At 39.5% G+C, this 25,283-nt stretch overlaps 1 protein-coding gene across 1 annotated transcript; it reads left to right on the top strand.

The window, feature by feature from the left end:
- Positions 1-5,414: 5,414 nt before the first annotated feature.
- Positions 5,415-25,037, top strand: LOC124280981 (ABC transporter F family member 4-like). The gene is made up of 11 exons (XM_046716990.1): positions 5,415-5,502; positions 6,569-6,652; positions 7,768-7,857; positions 9,420-9,503; positions 17,313-17,339; positions 19,440-19,595; positions 20,786-20,956; positions 22,202-22,372; positions 23,841-24,023; positions 24,501-24,683; positions 24,979-25,037. The coding sequence occupies exons 1-11, from the start codon at positions 5,415-5,417 to the stop codon at positions 25,035-25,037; spliced, it is 1,296 nt and encodes a 431-aa protein (XP_046572946.1).
- The last annotated feature ends 246 nt before the right edge of the window (positions 25,038-25,283 follow it).

Below are 25,283 nucleotides of genomic sequence, written 5' to 3'. Positions count from 1 at the left end.
AGGATTTATCCTTGCAATATTGTGGATGTTAACATGCTTTGGTGATTATTGCCGCTTTCTAAGAGTAAACCTAGAGGGTGAGTCAGTGAGCGAGTGAGTGAGTGAGTGAGAGGTCTTTTCTTGCTTTTAGTAGAAATGTGCACATCAAGAATAGACTTTGTACCCACCACGCTGTAGCATTAAGTTGACGTTGAGAAGGGCAACGGTTATGTGTATATCAAATATGATACAGGACTGTTTTTATGCGTGATGACCCTAAATGTCATGTGTGTTTTTCAGCCTATCTGAGTGCCTTCCAGTGCTTCTTCACCCAAAACCAAGGTATTGCAACATGCGCACAGCAAACCTTCACTCAGCTGAGAGAGGTTGTGATCGGTCGGATGGAAACAGGATCTGTAACTCCATCACAGTTTGTGCTCAGACTCTGCGGGTACGTATGCGTCGACCTTGACATCACACTCTCGGCCTGACCCATTTCTGGTGTCTCCCGACGTGATATTGCTGGAATATTGCTAAAATCGGCATAGTAATGCATGCGAGTTTTTTGTATTATTGCGATCCTAAGCATGGATGAATGCATCACCATTATATACTCTCGATACAAAGGCGAGCGCATCCGATCTCCAGAAGTACATGCAAAGGAGAGTTAAAACTTAGATATAACCCAAATGTTCATAGAACCTAACGGTTTATCTACAACTCAAATGAGCCAAGGGTTAAACAATAATCTGCCTACACTTAAAAATCTGGCTTAGCGCTTGCCTAAAGTACACTGTCGAAGAATTATCGAAATTATCATTTGTTTTTTACGTTTCCGGAAAAATATCATCTCAAGAAACAAAAATCGCTGTCTTCGTATTTTCACTACAATACGATTTCCCTTTCACAGAGTGCGACTGAACCAAGTGAACTGTGAGCTCCAGGCCTTCAGAGGAACATGTGCGGCTTCCGAGACAAGTCTGAGGAACCAAGCCGAGTGTACCATTCTCCCCCAGCCTTGCCTCCAGGAGCCATCATTCCAGGCTGGTCTTCGACAGATGTGCCAGGCAGCTACTACACCACCCACAATGATGACCACACCCAGACCAGTTGTCACGACACCCGAGAAACCTCATATTGTCACCAAGGAAATTCCAGGCGGCGGCGGCAATACAAAAGGCGGAAGTGCAGCCATTACAGTCTCGGGCATTCTTGTATCGGCAGCCATTTTGTTTTCTGTGACTCTTTTTCGTTAAACACATAACTCTAGAATCAGGAATGTAATTTATTTGTCTCAAAAGTTGTTAAGTATCGAACAATACTGAAACGAAAATGTTAATCGTTACGAAGCAAAGGAACATGAAAATAGACAACGGAAAATGACAGTGATGATTGTGTTTATACATGAGTAGAGATTTTGTTTTCGTTTTACTTTGATGTAAAGTTGTTCATGCTAAACGTTCAACTGTATTTTGCTTTGTGCTATCGTTATGTCAACATAATACAATGTTTCCGAATTGAAATGATAACAATTGAATAACGTTATGATTACGAAAGTGTGGAGTTCCTTGCACTCTGTGATCAGGGCAACGGAATGAAGACACTTGTCTGACTGGTAGCCATGTTCACAGCTTCATAATGACATTAAAATGATATAAAATATGATTGAAATCGATTTGATCATTTTTGATAAGACCGCAATAATACATGATTCTTGTATTGTCTACAATAATGTCAACTGAACCCACTGACAAACAATGGCTAAATTAGTTTGTTTGTATATTGTACATAGTAAAATACACATAAATAAAATGTATATATTCTCTTAAATATGTATTTCGCTTATTGTGTGACCTGCAGTAGAAGAACAATAAATCTCAAGCTGTTCTCACAAATTCGAGGAAGTCTTCAAGCATTGGCCTGTTAGATACTGGTCCAAGGCAACGCAACAACCCCAGATAAAATGGGTTCACACAGCCACGTTCACGAAACTTTATTAATTGTAATTCCCGCATAATATTCAAGTTGGGAATCGAACCCGGGCCTTCGGCGTTACGGGTTTCATTTTCGGCTCATGTTGACAAAGGGTAGTGAGTAGCCAAGCGATCATAGCGTTCACTCGAAGGGATAATGATCCACGAGGGTACAATGTGTGAAGCCCAGGGACCCGTTCCACAAAACGATCGTAGCGCTACGACTGTCGTAAGTCTATGTTAAAGTATGGTTACTATCACCTTTGCGCAGCGATCGCTCTGTGAAATGGAGCCCAGTTTTGTGACATTGGTTGGATATTGCTAAAAGAGATGCACAACATTCTTACTACCTCTGATGCGTTACTTTATAATCAAACCTCCAAGTCAAAACATTACACAACAGTCTCGTTTTCTACTGACTGGGTTTCGTCCTATTGCGCAACATAATACAATAACCAGTCCAGAATGTTGAGACCAATTCATTCAACTGGATACATAAATATTAATCAGTATTATTTGATACATCTAAGCAATTGTATATTGCGACAATACGCTCCTTCTAATCCTTACAAACACATCGTGCAGTGTGCTCTGTCGTACAGCGTGCTTTGACAGACGGATCTCTGGAAATCGTTGAAATGTCAAAACGAGGCTCTTTTCACTTTCACACGAGAAAATTCGGATCGGCTGAAAAGTAGGTCATTGTCTGAATAGCTTAATGAAACTCATGTTTCGGTTTGGTTCAACTTCACGTACCTCTTGCTCATGAAGCGTTGAGAAATCAACCTCAGTATAGTTTGGTGCAATGTTGTCATCCGGCATGACTGTGTTTGACTCTGTATGACAAACATGACTGATTTCAACGCAGCTTTTATCAGTACTTCATCAAACATGAGATTATCCTAAATTGATGTTTTAACACCAAAACTGCTTTGGTGATTCCAACGAGATCCGTACTAGACAGACCTGTTGGTTGGTTTGTTGTTCAAAGCTGCACCCAGCAATATTCCAGTCCAAAAGATATTTGTAAAACGGGCTCGAACGGGATAGAACGTATAACTTTTGTAATAATTACGATGCTAGTTCGACCATAAACAGTTCTCAGTACGTCTATCTCGTCTTTATCCCGTTCCGAAACAACAGTTGGTATTACGTTTAGAGTGGGTAATGTTGTCCGTTCAACCCGTGTAGACAACGTTTTCAGGCAGTTCAATCCCGTCCTATCTCGTTCTTAATACGCACAGACCCGTTCTAACTCGTTCTGAACTCGACCAACTCGTATTCAGGAAGTTCTCACTCCGTTCCTTGTGCGTGCATTCGTAATATCAATCACGTCCTGGTCAGATTTCTATAAGTACCCAGCACGCTCTTGTCCGTTCTCATTTTCAAGGTGCTTCATCCATGGTTCCAAAGTCTTTCTGTAATTGGTGTCTTCTCTTTAATGAAGAGGGTGATGCGTTCAAGACGTTTATCAAACATGGGTGGGGTGATTCTCAAGAAATTGTAGAAGAAACCATGATCATCAATGCTGAGCTCCCCCCATCAGTTGATGATAATGTCCTACAGCTATTTGCCTCTCAGGTTTAAACCAGTTCCTAAACCCAACAAGTTCTTGTTCTTTTCCTCTTTTCTTGCTCTACCAACTCGTTGTACTCTTGCTCTGCTAACAATAAGAATTTGCAGGAAGCCTGCATTCAACATGTTGACAGCTGCACACTTGTTCATGTTTCACAGATAGAAATCTCTATCCCAAATGACGACCGTGTTAAAAAACGCAGAAAGAACTGCGTGAGAACTACATAAACGTACTGACAACGAGCAGAATGTAATAAGAACCCATGGCGAACTATTAGAACCGTGTAGAAACGGACTACACACATCCCCAATACAATTCGTTTTGTTTTGAACATATATATTTGCAATGAATAGCAACTAACTAATGTCGCAATGCGGTCGTGTTAAGTCTGTCTGCGAACGGGATGGGGGAAGTGGAAACTGTGTACAAACGTGTAATTGCAATTGATGCCCGACTGTACTACGTCCGCACACGTCCCCAGTAAGATTGAAGTCCGACAATTCCGTTCGTAGTACGGCAATCTCGTTTTAAGTAAGTTGTCAGTTCGTCCCATTGGGACGGGTAGAACGTTGGACATGTTCAACGTTCTGGAGCACCTTCCCGTCGCTAGTTTAATTTTACGCCGCTTTCAGTAATATTCCAGCAATGTCACGGCTGGGACACAGGAAATGGGCTTCATACATTGTACCCATGTGGGAAATCGAACCCGGGTCTTCGGCCTGACGAGCGAACGCTTTAACCACTAGGCTACCCCATCGGCCCCGGAAGGTAATACACCTGAATAATACAAGTAACACAATTAACATTAAGAAGATATGACTGATGAAAGTATTGTAGGTATGTTTAACTTTGTTATACTTTACCGGAAGTCAGGAGAATATATGATACAAGATGGTAATAGCATCGGACAACATGTCGAATTATAAAACAAGAGTTATATCATACTGGTTACGACTACTTAGCCAGCCAGCCACCAAGACACTCTAAACGTTGCTATAATATGATGAAAAATCTAGATGATAATGGAGATACTAACTGGACCTCTTCAGTTTAGAACATTGTTATTTCAATACGGTTATGCACATGTATGGATCCACCAAACGGTTGGAGATCCTTATATGTTCTTAAAGCTATTCAAACAACGCTGTAGAGATATATATTACCAAGAATGGTCATCCGATATTGCAAGCTCCAAATATTCGTATGCATATTCACTATTTTAAACATGACATTGTCCATGAAACATATCTAGAAGTATTATCCTCTATGCAACTCCGCAGATCTCTTACAAAATTTAGATGTGGCATCAGTAAACTGAATGTACAAACCTATAGAAGATCCAAAGATGATGATATCAGTTCTGCCATGTGCGCTCATTGCGTCAATATTGTCCAGGACGAGTAATAGCATCGGACAACATTTTGTTACTGATGCGTAAGGTTCTCCACCATAAACCTTTCTGAAACCTGTACTAAGGTCATGAAATGTGTAAGCATAATGAAACAACTTGTTTGCTACATTGGTAGGACGGTCCTTAGAAACCACCAGAACTTTGAATCACCTCAGGATCTGATTGCATCCCACATTAAGCTGGCACGTCGTAATATAACTCACATTCTGGTCAGACTCTACTGTTCATTGGCATGTAAACTCAAAGACTTATGAAATACCCACATGCCTGGGATACTGAGACCAACATTAGTTTGGCTGCCACAGTCTTGACAATGGAAGACTGACACAATCAATTTGTTCTTGTATGGCTTCAGCTGAAGTGTCATTACGATGTCATTTTTCAGCCCACAATAAAAATTACCATATATCCAGGTATCCCTGCAATGTATGCTCACAATATCCTACAGTAGATTGTGTTCCATTTGCTTGAGAACATGACCATGGTGCGGCTGGCTGTTCTCATCCTCTTGGTGGTCATCCTGGCTAAGCTGGGAACGTCCAAGACGGCCCCAGCGAAAAAGGGTAAGTAGAAATTATGTCGTTCAGCACAGCAATTGTCGTTTGAACAATAAAGGAAAGTGTAAAATTATTTGCATCAGTACTTGAATTGTTTGTGTGGGATTTCTAGCCGGATTTCTGTTTTGGGTGAAAGAAGGAAACACTGTCTAATGTGGCATTTACAGTGAGTGAGTGGATGAGTTTAGTTTTACGCCGCACTCAGCAATATTCCAGCTATATGGCGGGTGTCTGTAAATAATCGAGTCTGGACCAGACAATCCAGTGATCAACACCATGAGCACCGACCTACGTAATTGGGATACGATGACATGTGATCTCTCTTACGACAAGCAGGGGTCGCTGAAGATCAATTCTAACCCCGATCTTCATGGGTTCCAAAACAGCATGGGCATCGATCTGCGTAATTGGGAACCGATGACATGTGTCAACCAAGTCAGCGAGCCTGACCACCCGATCCCGTTAGTCACCTCTTACGACAAGCATGGGTTACTGAAGGTCAATATTCTAACCCGGACCTTCACGGGTCGTGGCATTTACAGGAATGAGTAGGCTGTATTCACTGCCGCGAACTGGTGAAAAGAGAGACAGAGAGGGAGGGAGGGAGATTGTGTGTGTGTAATTTCTAAGTGCAGTTTAGATTCTTACTTGGGACACTGAATTCCTGCCAGCTTCCAACACTATTCTGGATTAAAGACGAGAGACGCGTCTCTTTCAGGACAATAAACAGTAACAATTTCATGAACATTAATTTTCAAGTGAGTGAGTGAGTTTAGTTTTACGCCGCTTGTGACCATAAGGGAAATCGAACCCGGGTCTTCGGCGTGACGAGCGAACGCCTTAACCACAAGGCTACCCGAGACAGTAACTCATTCCTGTTGCCACCTGTTTACCAATTCCAATACATGTATTTACCAATTCCATTTTTACGCTGCTTGTCTGTAAATATGGATGGCTCTACATGTTGTCTGTGAATCTGTTATATTCTACGTGTAGAATGTGGATCACCTGTTACGACAAGAATCAGAGTAATTATGTACGAAACCAACTGAACATATACATTCTATTTCAGGGGACAAACATGAGACAGAAGAACCTCCATCTCCAGAGGAGCAAGAAACAGAAGAGAAAGCGGAAACAAAGAAGTCTGACAAATGTAAGTTTCCACATATTCGCACTCAACAATGTAATAATATTCAATAATTAGTCTATTTATAATCCGCCAAATCCACATTGACAGCATGCTCATAGCGCAGGATTATTATCATCCCGGATAACCCAAGCTGCCTGTGAGGCGCTAGAAGGGTAATAGTCACATAACATATCCCACCGGGTACCCATATTCTGCTGGGTGAAAAGAGGCAACTCACTTGGCTAGGGTGAGACCACATGTATCACATGTGCTTCGTTGTAAGACAGGACTGAAATCCTAGAACCACCCAGGAGTCTCAGAACTGTGTACAGCATTAAATTGTGTGTTGAACAGTGCTTGAAACACTATTTCCATCACGGCGGTTCAAACCATATTTAATAATTTGGCCATGCCACAGACCGAACGAATGATGCTTTAACACCAATGGACATTTTAACAGAAAATTCGACCTAAGTGCAGAATGTTTCAAGACAAGGCCCATTTATACGCCGGTACAGAAACACACATAAACCTGACGTACAAAATCAAAGTACACACCTGGTGCTTTGGTAAAATGTTTTCCCGAAAACAGCGTAATATTTAGAAAAGTGTTTTGATTGCGACTCACAAGTCACAAACATTGTGTACATGTTGCAATAACACCATATATATCGTACCCAATTGGAACATTGCTAGCAAAATATTTACGTTGTTTTAATAGTCTCAAAACACCAGGAGTGTACTTTCTTTTGTACATCAGTATATTAGGATACTTGACATAGGACATTGCTCAATATGAGTGAGTGAGTGAGTTGGGCAGTTTGTTTACCGAACCATCTTCATTGTGAAATAAATTATGTTTAAATCATAATGAGTGAGAGAGTGAGATTAGTTTTACGACGCTGTTAGCAATATTCCAGCAATATCACGACAGGGAACGCCAGAAATGGGCTTCACATATTGTACCCATGTGGGGGAATGGAACCCGGGTGTTCGGCGTGACGAGCGAACGCTTGAACCACTAGGATACCCCGCCGCCCCCTTGTCATAAACATGTACCCTTTGTTACAGCGTGTGCTTTTCTATATGTCATGATACGCGAATGAGCTTTTCAGTATCTTCCTTTTTTTTATTTGCAGTGAAGTATCTCGAACGTAAGATGGAATATCTGGACAAATTGAATAAGAAGATGGTCATAAGTTCTGCTAAGTTTGAAAGAGAAGTGGCAGGTATGTCTTTTTTTCAAATCAGTTAGTGTGTGAGTATGTTTTTACGCCGCTTTTAGCAATATTCCAGCAATATCACGGTGGGGGACACCAGAAATGGGCTTCACACATTGTATCCATGTGGAGAATCAAACCCGGGTCTTCGGCGTGATGAGCGAACACTTTAAACACTAAGCTACCCCAACGCCTCTGTATTCTACCAGTGAATCATTTTACAAAGGTGTATAGAAAGAAGACTACTGGAATCGTTTTTGCTTATATACTGATGTACATTTTTAATATAATTTCATTTTGATGATTTGTCAGATCTGCAATGCCGTCTAAAATAACAGTGTAATCACAGAATTAGTAGCACATACATCTTGAATAGCTTTAAGTATGATCTTTCTATGTTGATTGTATAAAGAACATTCTAAGAATTAGTGATGAGCATTTTCGCATGGGTTTCCACATGCGCAGGATGGATCAGTGATTAGCCTTACTCTGTACAGATCGTAACTTAATCTACTAGCTCCATGACGTAGTAATGTAATATATTATATTTTCTAATACCGTAAGAAAAGTAAAGTGGAGCTGAGTTATATGATGTTATTATGCTCGATTTAAATGCTGATAGTGAAGTAGAATTTCTTAACTCTGTAGATAATAAATCTGTTTTCCTGCACTTTTCAATACAAAACATAATTACCTTGTAGTTTTATAACAAAAGCGAAACAGCCATCGCATGTAAGTTATTAATTTGTTACATTAAGTCAATTCACTTTTCACATTTACTGAGAATTGGGTAGAAGTCATATTATGATGTCCATAATGCCGGGAGACAATATTTTCAAATAATGTCTCTCACTAAAGTATATTTTTTCTATTTGTGTATAATTTATATTTTCATCTTTCCTTTTTTCATCGACGGGTAATTTGCGTCTTAAAAATGAATAGTTGTAATTTTAAAGTATGCGCACATACGTAACGAAATATTGACTCGATTAAATTTCCAAAAGGGCTGAAACTGAAACCCATACTGCTGTGAGATAATACAAGGGTCTCTACGTGTCACCAAAGCAAGTATCTTCTAAAGACTTATATTAAATGCAGTGATATTTGTACATTTTAAAACAAACAAGAATGTATAAAGGAACTTAATTTATGTCTTTGTGGTTGGAGTGGGAGACTTAGGGTTTACGCCGCTTTTAGCAATATTCCAGTAACATCACGGCAGGAGACACAAGAAATGGGCTCCACACATTGTATTTATGAAGGGAATTGAACCCGGGTTTCGGGCGAACGCTTTGACCACTTGACTACCCCACCGCCCCTCTCGATATGGGGATGTGTTGTAAGGCCACTTATAATTACGTTGGACATCTCGGGTAGATGATGCTCTTTAATAGTGTAGTCGATGCACTGGATTGTCTGATCGCTCGATTATCCTGGTCCAGACCACCGCCATATAGCTGAATAGTGCTAAGTGCGGCGTAAAACTAAACTCACTCACTTTAATAGTGTAGTATCACCTTGTAGTTCCATAGTAGCGCATCTGCATGGACGTCCTGTTGTTGTTTTTATAGGTTTCCGTAAACAGATGGAGAAAGGGAGAGCATCAGTACAGAATGACCGGAAAAGACTGAGATTGATTGAAATAGCCATGAAAGGTACAAATGATGTTGTTGGTCATAATAACTAAGTTTCGATACTAAACGACCTACCGAGTAATAGCATTTCTATTAAACAGAGTTAAAGATTACGAGTTAGTATTCTGTTTATTACTCGCGAACATAAACAAACTGCCTTTGAGCGTGATGACTGGAGTCATCTTTCCGCGAGTCAAGCAAGGTCTAATACCATTGTGACGTCATAACTGTAAACCATTATGACGTCATACGTCCGGCATCACGCGATATTATTACACATTATTACCTACGAGGGCGAAAATATCGGGCTTCATATTTTTCATACGATACCCTAGGGCAAATTATCACTTCCTCATGGTGACGTGACGTCATGAACAATGCTATGACGTCACGTTTTTTCTGTGACGTTGCGTTCTACATACGGCGACCACGGGTAGCCAGCCTATGTTTGAAAGTAGATTTGGGTTTATTTTCCTCAATTTGACGACTTCGGTATTATATTCGTATCCATAACATGCTATGTTTACGACACTCGTGCCTATATATCGGTATATCCCTCGCTCTCGCTCGGGAAATACCAGCATTTAGGCACTCGTGTCGTAAACATAGTATGACATGGACACTCATATAATATCCTCTATATGTGTAATAACATTGTAGATTTATTGAACAGTGATATCTTCAACGGGTGAGTAATAAATTAATTTGATAGTAAGTTTATTTGTTTCTTATCTAACGCCGCGCAGAGCAATGTTCCAGATTTACGAGGACCGCCTTGTGACAAAAGGGATGAAGTCAACTTTCGAGAAGTCTACTTTCACTTCATGTCGAGTCGAGCAACATTCCAACAGCTCCAGCCTTTAGTGTTGGGGCACAATCGAGTACGGGCTTTTTGGCAACATTTCAAAGAGCGTCATACGACTCTTGCTTAGAAGTTGTTCGATCAAGGTTTAAACATTCAAGGCCCCAGTAAAGCTTTCAAAACGTTTTGTGGAGGAAATTTCCAAATGTAATGCATCAGTGACACAAATGATGTCCAACGCATTCCCCATTTTGCCTTGAACCATACGTTCCCGATTTTGTTCAAAATAAAATTGCCCTTGCACGGGTGTCACAGATAAGGCAGAATACAGAAGAAATCACATATACGCAAACACCTGGTGTCATGACTATTAGATAGTAATGCATGAACACATGCTCTGTCATCGTCATTTCATGATATCAATCACTAAATTGTCTGGTCCAGACTTCAGACCCTTGCTATACAGTACAGCGTTAAACAAACGTACAATTGAAATTCCTTATGGTTGTGGAAAGGGTTTAGCATGACGTCCGAAAAGATATGTTAAAGGGTTTAGTATGACGTCCGAAAAGATATCTTTGATGTGGAAAGGGTTTAGCATGACGTCCGAAAAGATATGTTAAAGGGTTTAGTATGACGTCCGAAAAGATATCTTTGATGTGGAAAGGGTTTAGCATGACGTCCGAAAAGATATGTTAAAGGGTTTAGTATGACGTCCGAAAAGATATCTTTGATGTGGAAAGGGTTTAGCATAACGTCCGAAAAGATATCTTTGATGTGGAAAGGGTTAAGTATAACGTCTGAACAGATGTGTTTGATGTGGAAAGGGTTTAGTATAACGTCCGAAAAGATATGTTAAAGGGTTTAGTATGATCTCCAAATAGATATCTTTGATGTGGAAAGGGTTTAGCATGACGTCCGAAAAGATATCTTTGATGTGGAAAGGGTTTAGCATGACGTCCGAAAAGATATGTTAAAAGGGTTTAGTATGACGTCCGAAAAGATATCTTTGATGTGGAAAGGGTTTAGCATGACGTCCGAAAAGATATGTTAAAGGGTTTAGTATGATGTCGAATAGATATCTTTGAAAAAAGGGATTTAGTATATACGTCCGAAAAGATATGTTTGATGTGGAAAGGGTTTAGCATTACGTCCGAAAAGATATGTTAAAGGGTTTAGTATGACGTCCGAAAAGATATCTTTGATGTGGAAAGGGTTTAGCATGACGTCCGAAAAGATATCTTTGATGTGGAAAGGGTTTAGCATGACGTCCGAAAAGATATCTTTGATGTGGAAAGGGTTTAGCATGACGTCCGAAAAGATATGTTAAAGGGTTTAGTATGACGTCCGAAAAGATATCTTTGATGTGGAAAGGGTTTAGTATAACGTCCGAAAAGATATCTTTGATGTGGAAAGGGTTTAGCATGACGTCCGAAAAGATATGTTAAAGGGTTTAGTATGACGTCCGAAAAGATATCTTTGATGTGGAAAGGGTTTAGTATAACGTCCGAAAAGATATGTTAAAGGGTTTAGTATGACGTCCGAAAAGATATCTTTGATGTGGAAAGGGTTTAGTATAACGTCCGAAAAGATATCTTTGATGTGGAAAGGGTTTAGCATAACGTCCGAAAAGATATGTTAAAGGGTTTAGTATGACGTCCGAAAAGATATCTTTGATGCGGAAAGGGTTTAGCATGACGTCCGAAAAGATCTGTTAAAGGGTTTAGTATGACGTCCGAAAAGATATCTTTGATGTGGAAAGGGTTTAGCATAACGTCCGAAAAGATATGTTAAAGGGTTTAGTATGACGTCCGAAAAGATATCTTTGATGTGGAAAGGGTTTAGTACAACATCCGAAAAGATATGTTTGATGTGGAAAGGGTTAAGTATAACGTCTGAACAGATATGTTTGATGTGGAAAGGGTTGAGCATGACGTCCGAAAAGATATGTTAAAGGGTTAAGTATAACGTCTGAACAGATGTGTTTGATGTGGAAAGGGTTTTAGTATAACGTCCGAAAAGATATGTTAAAGGGTTTAGTATGATCTCCGAATAGATATCTTTGATGTGGAAAGGGTTTAGTATGACGTCCGAAAAGATATCTTTGATGTGGAAAGGGTTTAGCATAACGTCCGAAAAGATATGTTAAAGGGTTTAGTATGACGTCCGAAAAGATATCTTTGATGTGGAAAGGGTTTAGCATGACGTCCGAAAAGATATCTTTGATGTGGAAAGGGTTTAGCATGACGTCCGAAAAGATATCTTTGATGTGGAAAGGGTTTAGTATAACGTCCGAAAAGATATGTTAAAGGGTTTAGTATGACGTCCGAAAAGATATCTTTGATGTGTGAAGGGTTTAGTATCCAAAACGAGTTGTACAAGCAATAAAACGCGCGAGTTGTCTTTCTCGAAATAGTACATCTTAAAGACATTAGTGTCTGGTGTCAAATTTAATGCCAAATCGAGAGCAACGTTTGGTAGCATCAGTAGCCGACTGTATTTCCAAAACACATTGCTGGGACAGTCTTTCATTTTTATCACGCCTGCCAGTCTTGTGTTGGAGTGAGTGATTATGGTTTTACACCGCTTTTAGAAATATTCCAGCACAAATGGGCTTCACACATTGTACCCATATGGGGAATCGAACCTGGGTCTTCGGCGTTACGAGCGAACGCTTTAACCACTAGGCTTCCCACCGCCTCGTCTTGTGTTGAAGGAAAGCCCAAAGTAATGCAGGGCGCAGACGATTTCCGGTTGTGAAACAACTGGCAGTACGCAGGCATGTTTGGACCCTAGAATCAAATATTGATGAATACCCATTCGCTATGTGGGGCACCTTTGCGGTGCGGTTTGATATAAAATGTCAACTTGACGTTTCAAATTAAGCTGAACGCATTAACTCTAATTTTATTCTGACACCAGTAGCCATGTGTTCAATAAAATAACATTTGTCAAGTGTCGCTGAGACGATTAAGGTACAGAATGCCAGGGTAGAACAGTCCCTTGTCAACTACGGTTTCTTCTGGATTCTAATATATGTCAATCCAGACCTCCATTTGAAACTGAATCCACAGTTTAGTAGTAATGGTAGACTGATGTATCCAGTACAATATATCTTTCATTTGAGTTTTAAAATTGTTCGTAACAGACGTTTTTGTGAATGAAGTAGGGCATTTCGTTTACCGAACCATCTTCATTGTGAAATAAATTATGTTTAAATCATAATGAGTGAGAGAGTGAGATTAGTTTTACGCCGCTTCTAGCAATATTCAAGCTATATCACGTCGGGGTACACTAGAAATGGGCTTCACACATTGTACCCATCTGGGAAATCGAACCCAGGTCTTCGACGTGACAAGCAAACGCTTTTTCCACTAGGCTACCCGACCGCACCTTACATGATATTGTAAACCAATAGTGAGTGTTTTCCGCAATCTCATTGGTTCATTACCATTGTCGAATAGTTTTCGACATACCTGAAAATGATAGCCTAGCAACCGCACATTAATACGTTGGCACTAATACCGTACTACTTTCGCTCCATGAATTTGCATAATGGAGGAAGATTAGCACCTCATTTTTTTTTCTCGGGGATTTTGATACAATCTTTGAAGACGACAAATTCTTGGAAGAATTATTCGAAGATGATGGTGAGTACAATCACATGACACATAATCATATGTGATCAGAAAATTGTAAAGTGATTGAAGAGCCATAAGATAATATCCTTCAATGATGTTTATTCACAAATGAACTGCTATGCAAATTTGTACAATATTCGAAGTTTAAAGATTATTTTTCAGCCAAACAATATTAAGTTAATGATACTTGTTTCTAGATTTTGATCTTCCAAAAGACACCAATACCAGCACACCGGACGTTTCCACTTCCACTGGTAATTCCAGCTCCGTCTTGTCCACCGAGCGTCCCTCCAAAGTCCCGCTTTGCTAAGGTTGATGAGAATGGCCTGAGGGAAATAATTGATAGGTCATCATCGAAAGCAACTGGGAGTGAGAGAAAAAATACAAAACTCTTTAGTGAACCATTCGTGAAACTCTTTCAGGGAGCGGGTTACGTGGTGACGAATGTGCAACATTTAACATTTTGTAAACAAACCAAAAGGAAGTTACATGTCAGTTACCTCCCAGGGCTCCAGATAACGTTTCAACATCAGGGTACGTACTGCTAATTTCTTCAATATAGGAGTACTGTCAGTTACCTCCCTTTAGCTAGACTGTCACACTGTTTCTAAACACAATTATCAAAAGAATAAAAGCAAATATAGCTATTATTTCTCAAAAACAGCTTTCAACATGATTTACATCTGATCTAACACTGAATGATAATATCATGATATTCTAAAATAGCAAAAAATAATTACCACTCGGTAATCATGAAAACGTATTATAATGCAGTCTAGGAAATCCCACTGCCACAAGCCCAAGCATATCAAATCAATAAAAATCTTGAAATCTTACCTTTTGTGTTTGTTTTCCGTCCGCAGAATGGCTTCTGGAGGGTGGTCATCAAAAGGACTTTGATCATCTCTCAGTTGACAAACTCAACGATCTCCTCCGGAGCTTTTATGCCGAAGTCAGGGAAATTCGGACAACGTGTCGTCATATCTCAAATGTCAGCGTGTCGCCGACCGCTCGGTTGTGTTTCGATCTGAGCCCTCTTCTTCCCTATTGCCATCTTCTATTACTGGGATGTTTCAAATTCAGAATTCCACAATCATTGTAAATTTCGTAAACACACAGTAAGCCTAACAAATGAGGGGAATGACACCCTGGAAAGCATGCTTCCCCGGCCTGTTTGGACTAGTCCATTATTCGAGTCCATTGGCACTATGATCAAGCAATCTATAAAACATTGTTCATCTTATTTATATTTTCTTAACATAAATATTCTAATCTGTGATATGTTTAAGATTTACACTGTCATGTTATTAAAGTATCTTGAAAAAAATCTGTCTTTTGTTTATATTTCATCATCATCATCAAATAGCCCATCTCCCCTTTGAAAGAATGTAAGAACCCATCCGTTCTCCCATTCGTGACCAACTCGTGTTATTCCGGGACAAGCCGAATAGCGTTTACGGAAAGGGGCGAGTGGTGACGAATGCAGTTCTCATTGTCAGGTCAACGAATTCCAATGCGTGCTTTACTGACCTAATTGCGACCGATGACCTCGCCATACGAAAGAGTCCGTATTAAGAAAAAAAAACGTTTTTTCTGTAATTATGGTTTACAATATCGATAAAAAGTTACGTTTGTGAAACTTCCGGGATTCATTGTAATTCAACACCCGCAAATTTAAGCGTTTACAACCTCCGGCTAACGCTGATATATCCTATTTATCTTCTAAATAACATTTGATCTCATATACTTCATCTCTATGCTTGAATCACGCCTAATGGACCCATTATCAAATCTTGTGTTTTATCACAAGCATTTAACCGGATCAGACTGATGACAATCGTTACTGATTTCAAGAATACATCTATACGCCAGTAATCATAAATCAGAATTACAGAATTCTAGGTGAGGTGAGGTGAAATTGGGTTTTACGTCGTACTTGAGAATATTTCGCTCATATGACGACGTGCATGTGTGTGTAGGTGTATGTGCGGCTGCTTGTACTAGCCCCGACTTAAGCTGGTTTTATAGTGCGAGCCCACTGAGATACCATGCCGCAGTGAAGCATGAATACCCCACTCAGACACATTATACTGACTCCGAGCCGACCAGTCCTTGTTGTACCCATTAATGCCGAGCGCCAGGCAGGGACCAACAAGTACCATATTTTAACGTCTTTTGGTATGACGCGGTCGGGGATCGAACCCACGACCTTCCGCTCTCCGGGCGGACGCTCTAACCTCTACACCACGGAGGCAGTCACAGAATTCTAGAACATGCAGTTGAGTGAAAATGGCTTTAAGCTGCTTTTAGAAATATTCGAGCAATATTGCTGCAGGGACTCAAGCAATGAACTTCACTGTACATGGCGCTTAGACCGTGGTGGAGAACGAAGTTATGAACAGGACCCTGTCGTGTTTATGTTACGGAGAATGTGTGAAACCAGGGATTTCACGTAATGCCTAAAAGAGTAACTGATTTCGTGAAATCGCTGTGACCCCCAGAGATTTCATGTATTCCATAAAATTTGAAGGGATTTCATGAAATAACTGATGTTCATGGTGTTTCATTATACCCTCCATGTTAGGATATCCGTGAATGTACGAAATTAATGTTTGTAGCTTAAAACTTTACTGTTGAGTCTCATTTCACCCCTCAGGTCTTAGGAGTTGAAAACTTGGACTATTTACTGATGACACTAAGTCAAGCTAAGAGAGGGGAAATCACCGATAATATTCCAGTTGATATTTTGACAAATGACATCTGTATAGATTATCTTCATAAACTGTTTTCTACGTGTTATGGGACTGGTCATGTACCCTCCAGTTGGGTCCAGGGGATCATGAAATCCCTGAGTCAATATTTCAGCAATTTCATGAAATCGCTGGAAATTTGAGGGATTACGTGAAATCCCTGGTTTCACACATTCCCAGTAGCATATACATTATCGTCATACACATTAAATAAAAAAAGGAAATGTATTTCCCATTTCTGGTGTCCTCCGCCGTGATATTGTTGGAATATTGCAAAAAGGGGAATAAAACTAAACTCACTCACTCACTAATATGACGTGACTAAATGCCTTTAAGTATCACTTTACTGCATTGACGAGGCTGTAAACTGAAAAACCAGCGTAGCTAAGTTGCTCTTGCTTGTAAAGCTCTTGCTTGTAAATATGCCATATTTATATTAAATTTTATAAGTCACATTTATAACAATTGTGTGTGCTTGTAAAACGACATTTAGATGCATAAACTAGTGAGTAGAGATGTTCATTCGCGCGTGGTCCAACTTTCGACTGTTTTGTGATATGATTTTCATCAGGATACTGATCTTGAACGGCTTTGTTTCTGTTGAATTTCAATGCTGAATATCACTCTCTTCTTCCAGGTATTTCCCGTGTGGCAAGTTTGAGAGGTATGTTCGATGCTGAATTAAAAGCTCAGAACCCCTATCAGATGAATCGTGAAGGGCGGTGTGTGTGTGTGTGCGTGCGTCCGTCCGTCCGTGCGTGCGTGCGTGCGTGCGTGTCCTTCATGGTTCAACTTAACGTCAGAGAGAAATATCTGCAGCTCATATACTCATATACATTATACAACGTGTACTGTATACGTATTTGTAAATGCACTTCGATAAAGAGGCATAATATAAATATATATGTGTATTTTAGGATACATTTCAAAATATTGGATTTGCACTGACTGTTTTGAAGATATATACGGTGTGGTGTAAAGGTATTTCAACAGAGGGTATTCACTGTGTGTTTTGTAGATGCATTTAATGTAGGATTCTCTGTAAAAGGCAATTTCACTGTACACTGTGTGTTTTAGATGTTTTTCAACATGCTCTTTTACTGTGTGGTATTGAATATGTATTTCAATATAGTGTGTATTGTAAGTGAGTTTCACAATGCTATTTTTACTGCGTGTATTGTAAGTGCATTTCAACACGGTATACTCACTATGATATTTGTGGCTGTATTTCAACAGGATATATTCACTGTGTGCATTGTAAGTGCATCTCAACACTATATGTTGACTATGTGAGTGTATTGTAAGTGCGTCTCAACACTATACTCACTGTGTGCATTTCTACACTGTACACTGACTATGTGAGTGTATTGTAAGTGCATCTCAACACTGTATTCACTGTGTGCATTGTAAGTGCATTTGAACACTGTACACTGACTATGTGTGTGTATTGTAAGTGCATCTCAACACTGTACACTGACTATGTGAGTGTATTGTAAGTGCATCTCAACACTGTACACTGACTATGTGAGTGTATTGTAAGTGCATCTCAACACTGTACACTGACTATGTGAGTGTATTGTAAGTGCATCTCAACACTGTATTCACTGTGTGCATTGTAAGTGCATCTCAACACTGTACACTGACTATGTGAGTGTATTGTAAGTGCATCTCAACACTGTATTCACTGTGTGCATTGTAAGTGCATCTGAACACTGTACACTGACTATGTGAGTGTATTGTAAGTGCATCTCAACACTGTATTCACTGTGTGCATTGTAAGTGCATCTGAACACTGTACACTGACTATGTGGGTGTATTGTAAGTGCATCTCAACACTGTATTCACATTGTAAGTGCATCTGAACACTGTACACTGACTATGTGAGTGTATTGTAAGTGCATCTCAACACTGTATTCACTGTGTGCATTGTAAGTGCATGAACACTGTACACTGACTATGTGAGTGTATTGTAAGTGCATCTCAACACTGTACACTGACTATGTGAGTGTATTGTAAGTGCATCTCAACACTGTACACTGACTATGTGAGTGTATTGTAAGTGCATCAACACTGTACACTGACTATGTGAGTGTATTGTAAGTGCATCTCAACACTGTATTCACTGTGTGCATTGTAAGTGCATCTTCACTGTACACTGACTATGCAGTGTATTGTAAGTGTATCTCAACACTGTATTCATAGTGTGCATTGTAAGTGCACTTGTACATGCACAGTATATGAGTGTATTTCAATATAGTATTCAGTGTGTGTACACACTGTGTGTTGTGTACTTGATAGTTTCCATTGTGTGTGCACGAGATATATTTCAACGTTGAGGTATACACTGTACATACTAGAGACACATTTTAACACAGAGGGATACACTGTTTTTGTCGAACCGTATGGACACACCGTTGTCTTCATTGTGAAACACACCGTGTGATTTGCGCGTACACTTTGACATTCAGTACAATGTGCTGCTGGAATAAATATCTGCTCATGATATAGTATCAATTGTGCAGTCGACTCTGCTTTTGGCAGAGATATCTTATGAATGTGGAAAGGGTTTTGTCGGTTCTATTTACAGATTATATATATACGATCTGACATTGCGGATGTTGGTTTTAAGTGCCTTTTATTCCCAGGATTCAGTTTGGCAAGTTGGCCATATTTACATGTTGAACTCGTAAAATCTTTTTTGCTTCGTTTGACTGGATAATGTATTTTGAACATTGGTCTTGATTGTTTTTGTCGGTTTTTGAAGGACTAAAGACATCTGCTGCAATTGAAAACAGAAATGCCACAAACGTCGCCACTGCAAAAGTGCGAAAACATTCAAAAAGGGTCAAAGCTGCTAATGCAAGAAACAAGATCAAGCGGAAATCTAGGAAAGGCAAAGGCAAAACTGTCTCTAAAACAGGTAAATGTTATATTCTGCTCTTAAAACGTACAATCACATATAAATATTAAAGGCATTTCACAGTGTCAAAAACACATCATTGCCTCAATGGCATGCCCTGGACATTTCTCATGACTCTCACGACGTCATCACAATCCAACACCGAATATTCACAGTGTACACTGTAAGCGCATTTCAACATACGGTATATATACTCCTAGTTGGCCATATTTACATGTTCAACTTCTTTTGCATTTCCTTTCTGTGCACTTCAAGGATATCCAATCTCGCTTCCTCTAATTCACACGGTACATGAAGCCACCAACACACAGGTATCTTCCACCACGAGAAGGAAGAAATCTGTGATTTAACTGTGCATTTGCCATTTCGAAATTGAATGCAATATGTTCATCTTTGTCAAATTCACTCTCATGTGATGGCATTTTGAGTGAACAACCGTACGCGATGCTGACGTTATCGAAAATCTTAAAACAACACCAACTAGCCGATTAGCGTGACTCTAGCAACACCTTCAACATCAAAGTTTACCGCGGGTCGATTTCGTGTCCATAGCGAAATTTCAAAAGGTCGACTTCTTGTCCATATACTGACTTTGCAAATGGCGCTCATGACGTCATCCCAATCCATTGTGTGTATCGTGACAGCATTTCAACACTTTATATTCACTGTGTGTATTGTAAGTGCATTTCAACATACGTCATTCCGTGTCTGTGCTGTAGGTGTATTTGTGATTCATTTTGTGTACTGGAGTGGAGAGCTATTTCAACATTGAGGCACACATTAGGAGTTGTAAAGATACATTGTGTATACAACAGATATAGAACATTGGGGTATGTTCTGCAGTTACATTTCTAGTTAGAGGCATGAATTAGGAATATGTTAAAAATGCATTTCGAAATAAGGGTTTCACTGTATGTAATGTCGAACGAATTCTTACATTGCGGATATACATTGTGAATTGCGAGTACACTTGACATTCAATACAATCTTCGTATTACAGATGTATGTATACACTCTGATATTTCGGATGTTGGTTTCAATTGCCTTTTATCCTCAGGATTCCGTTTGGCTAGTTGGCCTTATTTACACGTTCAAATCGTAAAATGATATTGCTGTTTGACAACCCAAACTGGATTATACATTGTCAACATTGGTCTTGATTGTTTTGTCATTTTCATCGGTGTGTAAAGGACAAGAAGAATCGCCTGCAAGTGAAACAGACGAAGATGCCACCGGTGACAAAGTTACCCCTGCTCTTCGTGCCCAGAAAAAGCGAAAACGTTCAAGAAGGGTCAAAGCTGCTTGTGCAAGAAACAAACAGAAATCGAGGAAAGGCAAAGGCAAAGCTGTTTCTGAAACAGGTAAAAAGCTTTTTTCTATGCTTTTCACATGACGGTCATGGCGTCATCCCAATCCACTGTGTGTATAGTAAGTGCATTTCAACATTGTATATTCACTGTGTGTATAGCTAGTGCATTTCAACATATAGTATTCAATGCCTGTGTTGCTGGCTATTTCTACAAAGAAGTACACACTGTGTGTTTTGTAGATGCATTTGAACACACTGTATTCATATTCTCTAGTAGATTTCGATATAAAGGTACACACTGTGTGTTTTGTAGATGCACTTAAGCATACTGTATTCATATTCTATTCATATAAAGGTTCTATAGATGCATTTTATTTCGATATAATAGTAGATTATATAAAGGTGTGTGTTTTGTAGATGCACTTAAGCATACTGTATTCATACTGTATAGTACATTTCGATATAAAGGTACACCCTGTGTGTTTTGTAGATGCATTTTAGCATACTGTATTCATATTCTATAGTAGATTTCGATATAAAGGTACACACTGTGTGTTTTGTAGATGCATTTTAGCATACTGTATTCATATTCTATAGTACATTTCGATATAAAGGTACACACTGTGTGTTTTGTAGATGCATTTTAAGCATACTGTATTCATACTATATAGTAGATTTCGATATAAAGGTACACACTGTGTGTTTTGTAGATGCATTTTAGCATACTGTATTCATATTCTATAGTAGATTTCGATATAAAGGTACAAACTGTGTGTTTTGTAGATGCACTTAAGCATACTGTATTCATACTGTATAGTAGATTTCGATATAAAGGTACACACTGTGTGTTTTGTAGATGCATTTTAGCATACTGTATTCATATTCTATAGTAGATTTCGATATAAAGGTACACACTGTGTGTTTTGTAGATGCACTTAAGCATACTGTATTCATACTGTATAGTACATTTCGATATAAAGGTACACCCTGTGTGTTTTGTAGATGCATTTTAGCATACTGTATTCATACTATATAGTAGATTTCGATGTAAAGGTACACACTGTGTGTAGTGGAGATGCATTGTGCACACAAGAGATATAGTTCAACATTGGGGCATACACTCTATGGGCAGCAGAAATTGGTCTTATTACTTTTTGTCCTCAGGATTCTGTTTGGCAAGTTGGCCATATTTACACGTTCGACGCGTACAATGATATTTCTGTTTGACAACAAAACTGGATTATACATTGTCAACATTGGTCTTGATTGTTTTTGTCATTTCCATCGGTGTGTAAAGGACAAGAAGAATCGCCTGCAAGTGAAACAGACGAAGATGCCACCGGTGACAAAATTACCATTGCTGTTCAGAAAAAGCGAAAACGTTCAAGAAGGGTCAAAGCTGCTCGTGCAGGAAACAAACAGAAATCGAGGAAAGGCAAAGGCAAAGGCAAAGCTGTTTCTGAAACAGGTAAAAAGCTTTTTTCTATGCTTTTCACATGACGCTCATGACGTCATCCCAATCCACTGTGTGTATAGTAAGTGCATTTCAACATGGTATATTCACTGTGTGTATAGCTAGTGCATTTCAACATATAGTATTCTATGCCTGTGTTGTTGGCTATTTCCATAAAGAAGTACACACTGTGTGTTTTGTAGATGCATTTGAACACACTGTATTCCTATTCTATAGTAGATTTCGATATAAAGGTACACACTGTGTGTAGTGGAGATGCATTGTGCACACAAGAGATATAGTTCAACATTGGGGCATACACTCTATGTGCAGCAGAAATTGGTCTTATTACTTTTTGTCCTCAGGATTCTGTTTGGCAAGTTGGCCATATTTACACGTTCAACTCGTACAATGATATATTTCTGTTTGACAACAAAACTGGATTATACATTGTCAACATTGGTCTTGATTGTTATCCCCCGCCGCGCGAAGCGGGGGATATAGTATTGGACTCCGTCCGTCCGTCCGTACGTACGAATTGGAATATCTTAAGAACCGTTCACTAGATTCTTTTCATATTTGGTACCTAGGTTCATCACACTATAAGAAAGGTCCAAGTCAGGTTTGGTGACCTTGACCTTCATTTCAAGGTCACAAGGGGACTTTCACGTTTTACCTGCATGTTAAGCTATCTCAAGAACTGTTCTCTGGATTGTCTTCATATGCAATACCAAGCTTTATCTAGGGAATGCGCAGGGCCCAGTCGATTTTGGTGACCTTGACATAATTTTCAAGGTCATGGCGACACTTTGAAGATTTCAGCATGTAAACCTGCATGTTAAGCTATCTCAATAACCGCTCACTGGATTTTCTTTATTAATATTTAACACCAAGCTTTATCCAGGGAAGGCGCAGGGCCCCGTCAATTTTGGTGACCGTCACTTAATTTTTAAGGTCACAGAGACACTTTGAAGATTTCAGTGTGTTAAATTGCTTGTTAAGATAGTCAGCAAGATATCGCAAAAAATAGTCAGTGGATTTTCTTCATATTGGACACCAAGCTTCATCTAGGTAAGGCCCAGGGCCCAGTCAATTTTGGTGACGTTCACATAAGTTTTAGGGTCACGACGACACTATGAAGATTTCAGAATGTGAACCTGAATTGTCAGCAAGATATAAAAGAACGGTTCACTGGATTTTCTTCATAGACTTTCAAGACCTCCCTTGGATGTTTTTCAATAAGCAATTTCTTTAGTACTAGTTTTGCATTTTTCATACACTATGACATTCATGTCAAGGTCAAAGTCAGTTTTGAAAATATGTGTGTGTTTGAACATCTAAAGAGCAAGATAATGTTTTTGTTGACATTTAACTTCATCTTAAAGTTTCATTACTTTATAACTTTGATTTGATAATTTGCGGCGGGGGATTATGTCACCTTAGTGACAATGCTTGTTTTTGTCATTTTCATCGGTGTGTAAAGGACAAGAAGAATCGCCTGCAAGTGAAACAGACGAAGATGCCACCGGCGCCAAAGTTACCCCTGCTCTTCGTGCCCAGAAAAAGCGAAAACGTTCAAGAAGGGTCAAAGCTGCTCGTGCAAGAAACAAACAGAAATCGAGGAAAGGCAAAGGCAAAGGCAAAGGCAAAGCTGTTTCTGAAACAGGTAAAAAGCTTTTTTCTATGCTTTTCACATGACGGTCATGACGTCATCCCAATCCACTGTGTGTATAGTAAGTGCATTTCAACATGGTATATTCACTGTGTGTATAGCAAGTGCATTTCAACATATAGTATTCAATGCCTGTGTTGTTGGCTTTTTCCATAAAGAAGTACCCACTGTGTGTTTTGTAGATGCATTTAAACATAGTATTCATATTCTATAGTAGATTACGACATAAAGGTACACACTGTGTGTAGTGGAGATGCATTGTGCACACAAGAGATATAGCTCAACATTGGGGCATACTCACACTATGAGCAGCAGAAATTGGTCTTTTTGTCCTCGGGATACAGTTTGGCAAGTTGGCCATATCTACATGTTCTGCTCGTAAAATTATATTGCTGTTTGGCCACAAGAGCTTGATTATGTATTTTGAACATTGGTCTTGATTGTTTTTGTCATTTTCATCGGTGTGTAAAGGACAAGAAGAACCGCCTGCAATTGAAACAGACGAAGATGCCACCGGTGCCAAAGTCCCAGACAAAGTTACCCCTGCTCTTCGTGCCCAGAAAAAGCGAAAACGTTCAAAAAGGGTCAAAGCTGCTCGTGCAGGAAACAAACAGAAATCAAGGAAAGGCAAAGGCAAAGCTGTTTCTGAAACAGGTAAAAAGCTATTTTCTATGCTTTCATTCAACATTCTCTCTCTCTCTCTCTCTCTCACACACACACACACACACACACCGCACGCACGCACAGACACACATCCACTCACACACTTACTTTTCTGCCTCAAAGAGGTGGAACGTCACGGTTTAACTGAAAGTCAGTTTTAAGCTTCGTCAATAATATATCCTTCAATCACTCAATCATCAAAGTAAACATCTGCAATGCATGTACCTCTTCTCCTCTGTATTTAGCTGTAAATGGAATACTCATACTCACGTTTTTATATCTACAGACACCGATGAAGATCTCATGGACCCAGTGGACACAGCCGATGAAGAGAACACGGGTTAGAATTAATCTTTAGCCACTCATTGTTGTCGTGAGAGGCAACTAACGGCATCGGGTGACTCGCTGACTGGGTTGACACACCCCGTTTCAATATCGTGATCGATGCTGATGATGTTGATCACTGGATTGTCTGGTCCAGACTCGATTATTTACAGACCTCCGTCATATAGCTGGAATATTGCTGAGTGCGGCGTTAAACACAAACATTTACAGACAAATGCTCCTTGAGGGCGTCGAGATTCACCTTCT

Source organism: Haliotis rubra, unplaced genomic scaffold, assembly GCF_003918875.1.
Source record: "Haliotis rubra isolate DU_JTF1 unplaced genomic scaffold, ASM391887v1 Scf277, whole genome shotgun sequence".
NCBI classification, from domain to species: Eukaryota; Metazoa; Mollusca; class Gastropoda; order Lepetellida; family Haliotidae; genus Haliotis; species Haliotis rubra.
Note: the sequence above shows the minus strand (reverse complement) of the source record. Positions and strands in the feature narration are given on the sequence as shown.

Excerpts from the sequence above, each read along its gene's own strand:
- LOC124280981 (XM_046716990.1), top strand. The coding sequence starts at position 5,415 with ATGACCATGGTGCGGCTGGCTGTTCTCATCCTCTTGGTGGTCATCCTG. Across the intron at positions 20,957-22,201 it reads CAAAGCTGTTTCTGAAACAG|GACAAGAAGAATCGCCTGCA; the intron begins GTAAAAAGCTTT and ends CGGTGTGTAAAG. Across the intron at positions 22,373-23,840 it reads CAAAGCTGTTTCTGAAACAG|GACAAGAAGAATCGCCTGCA; the intron begins GTAAAAAGCTTT and ends CGGTGTGTAAAG.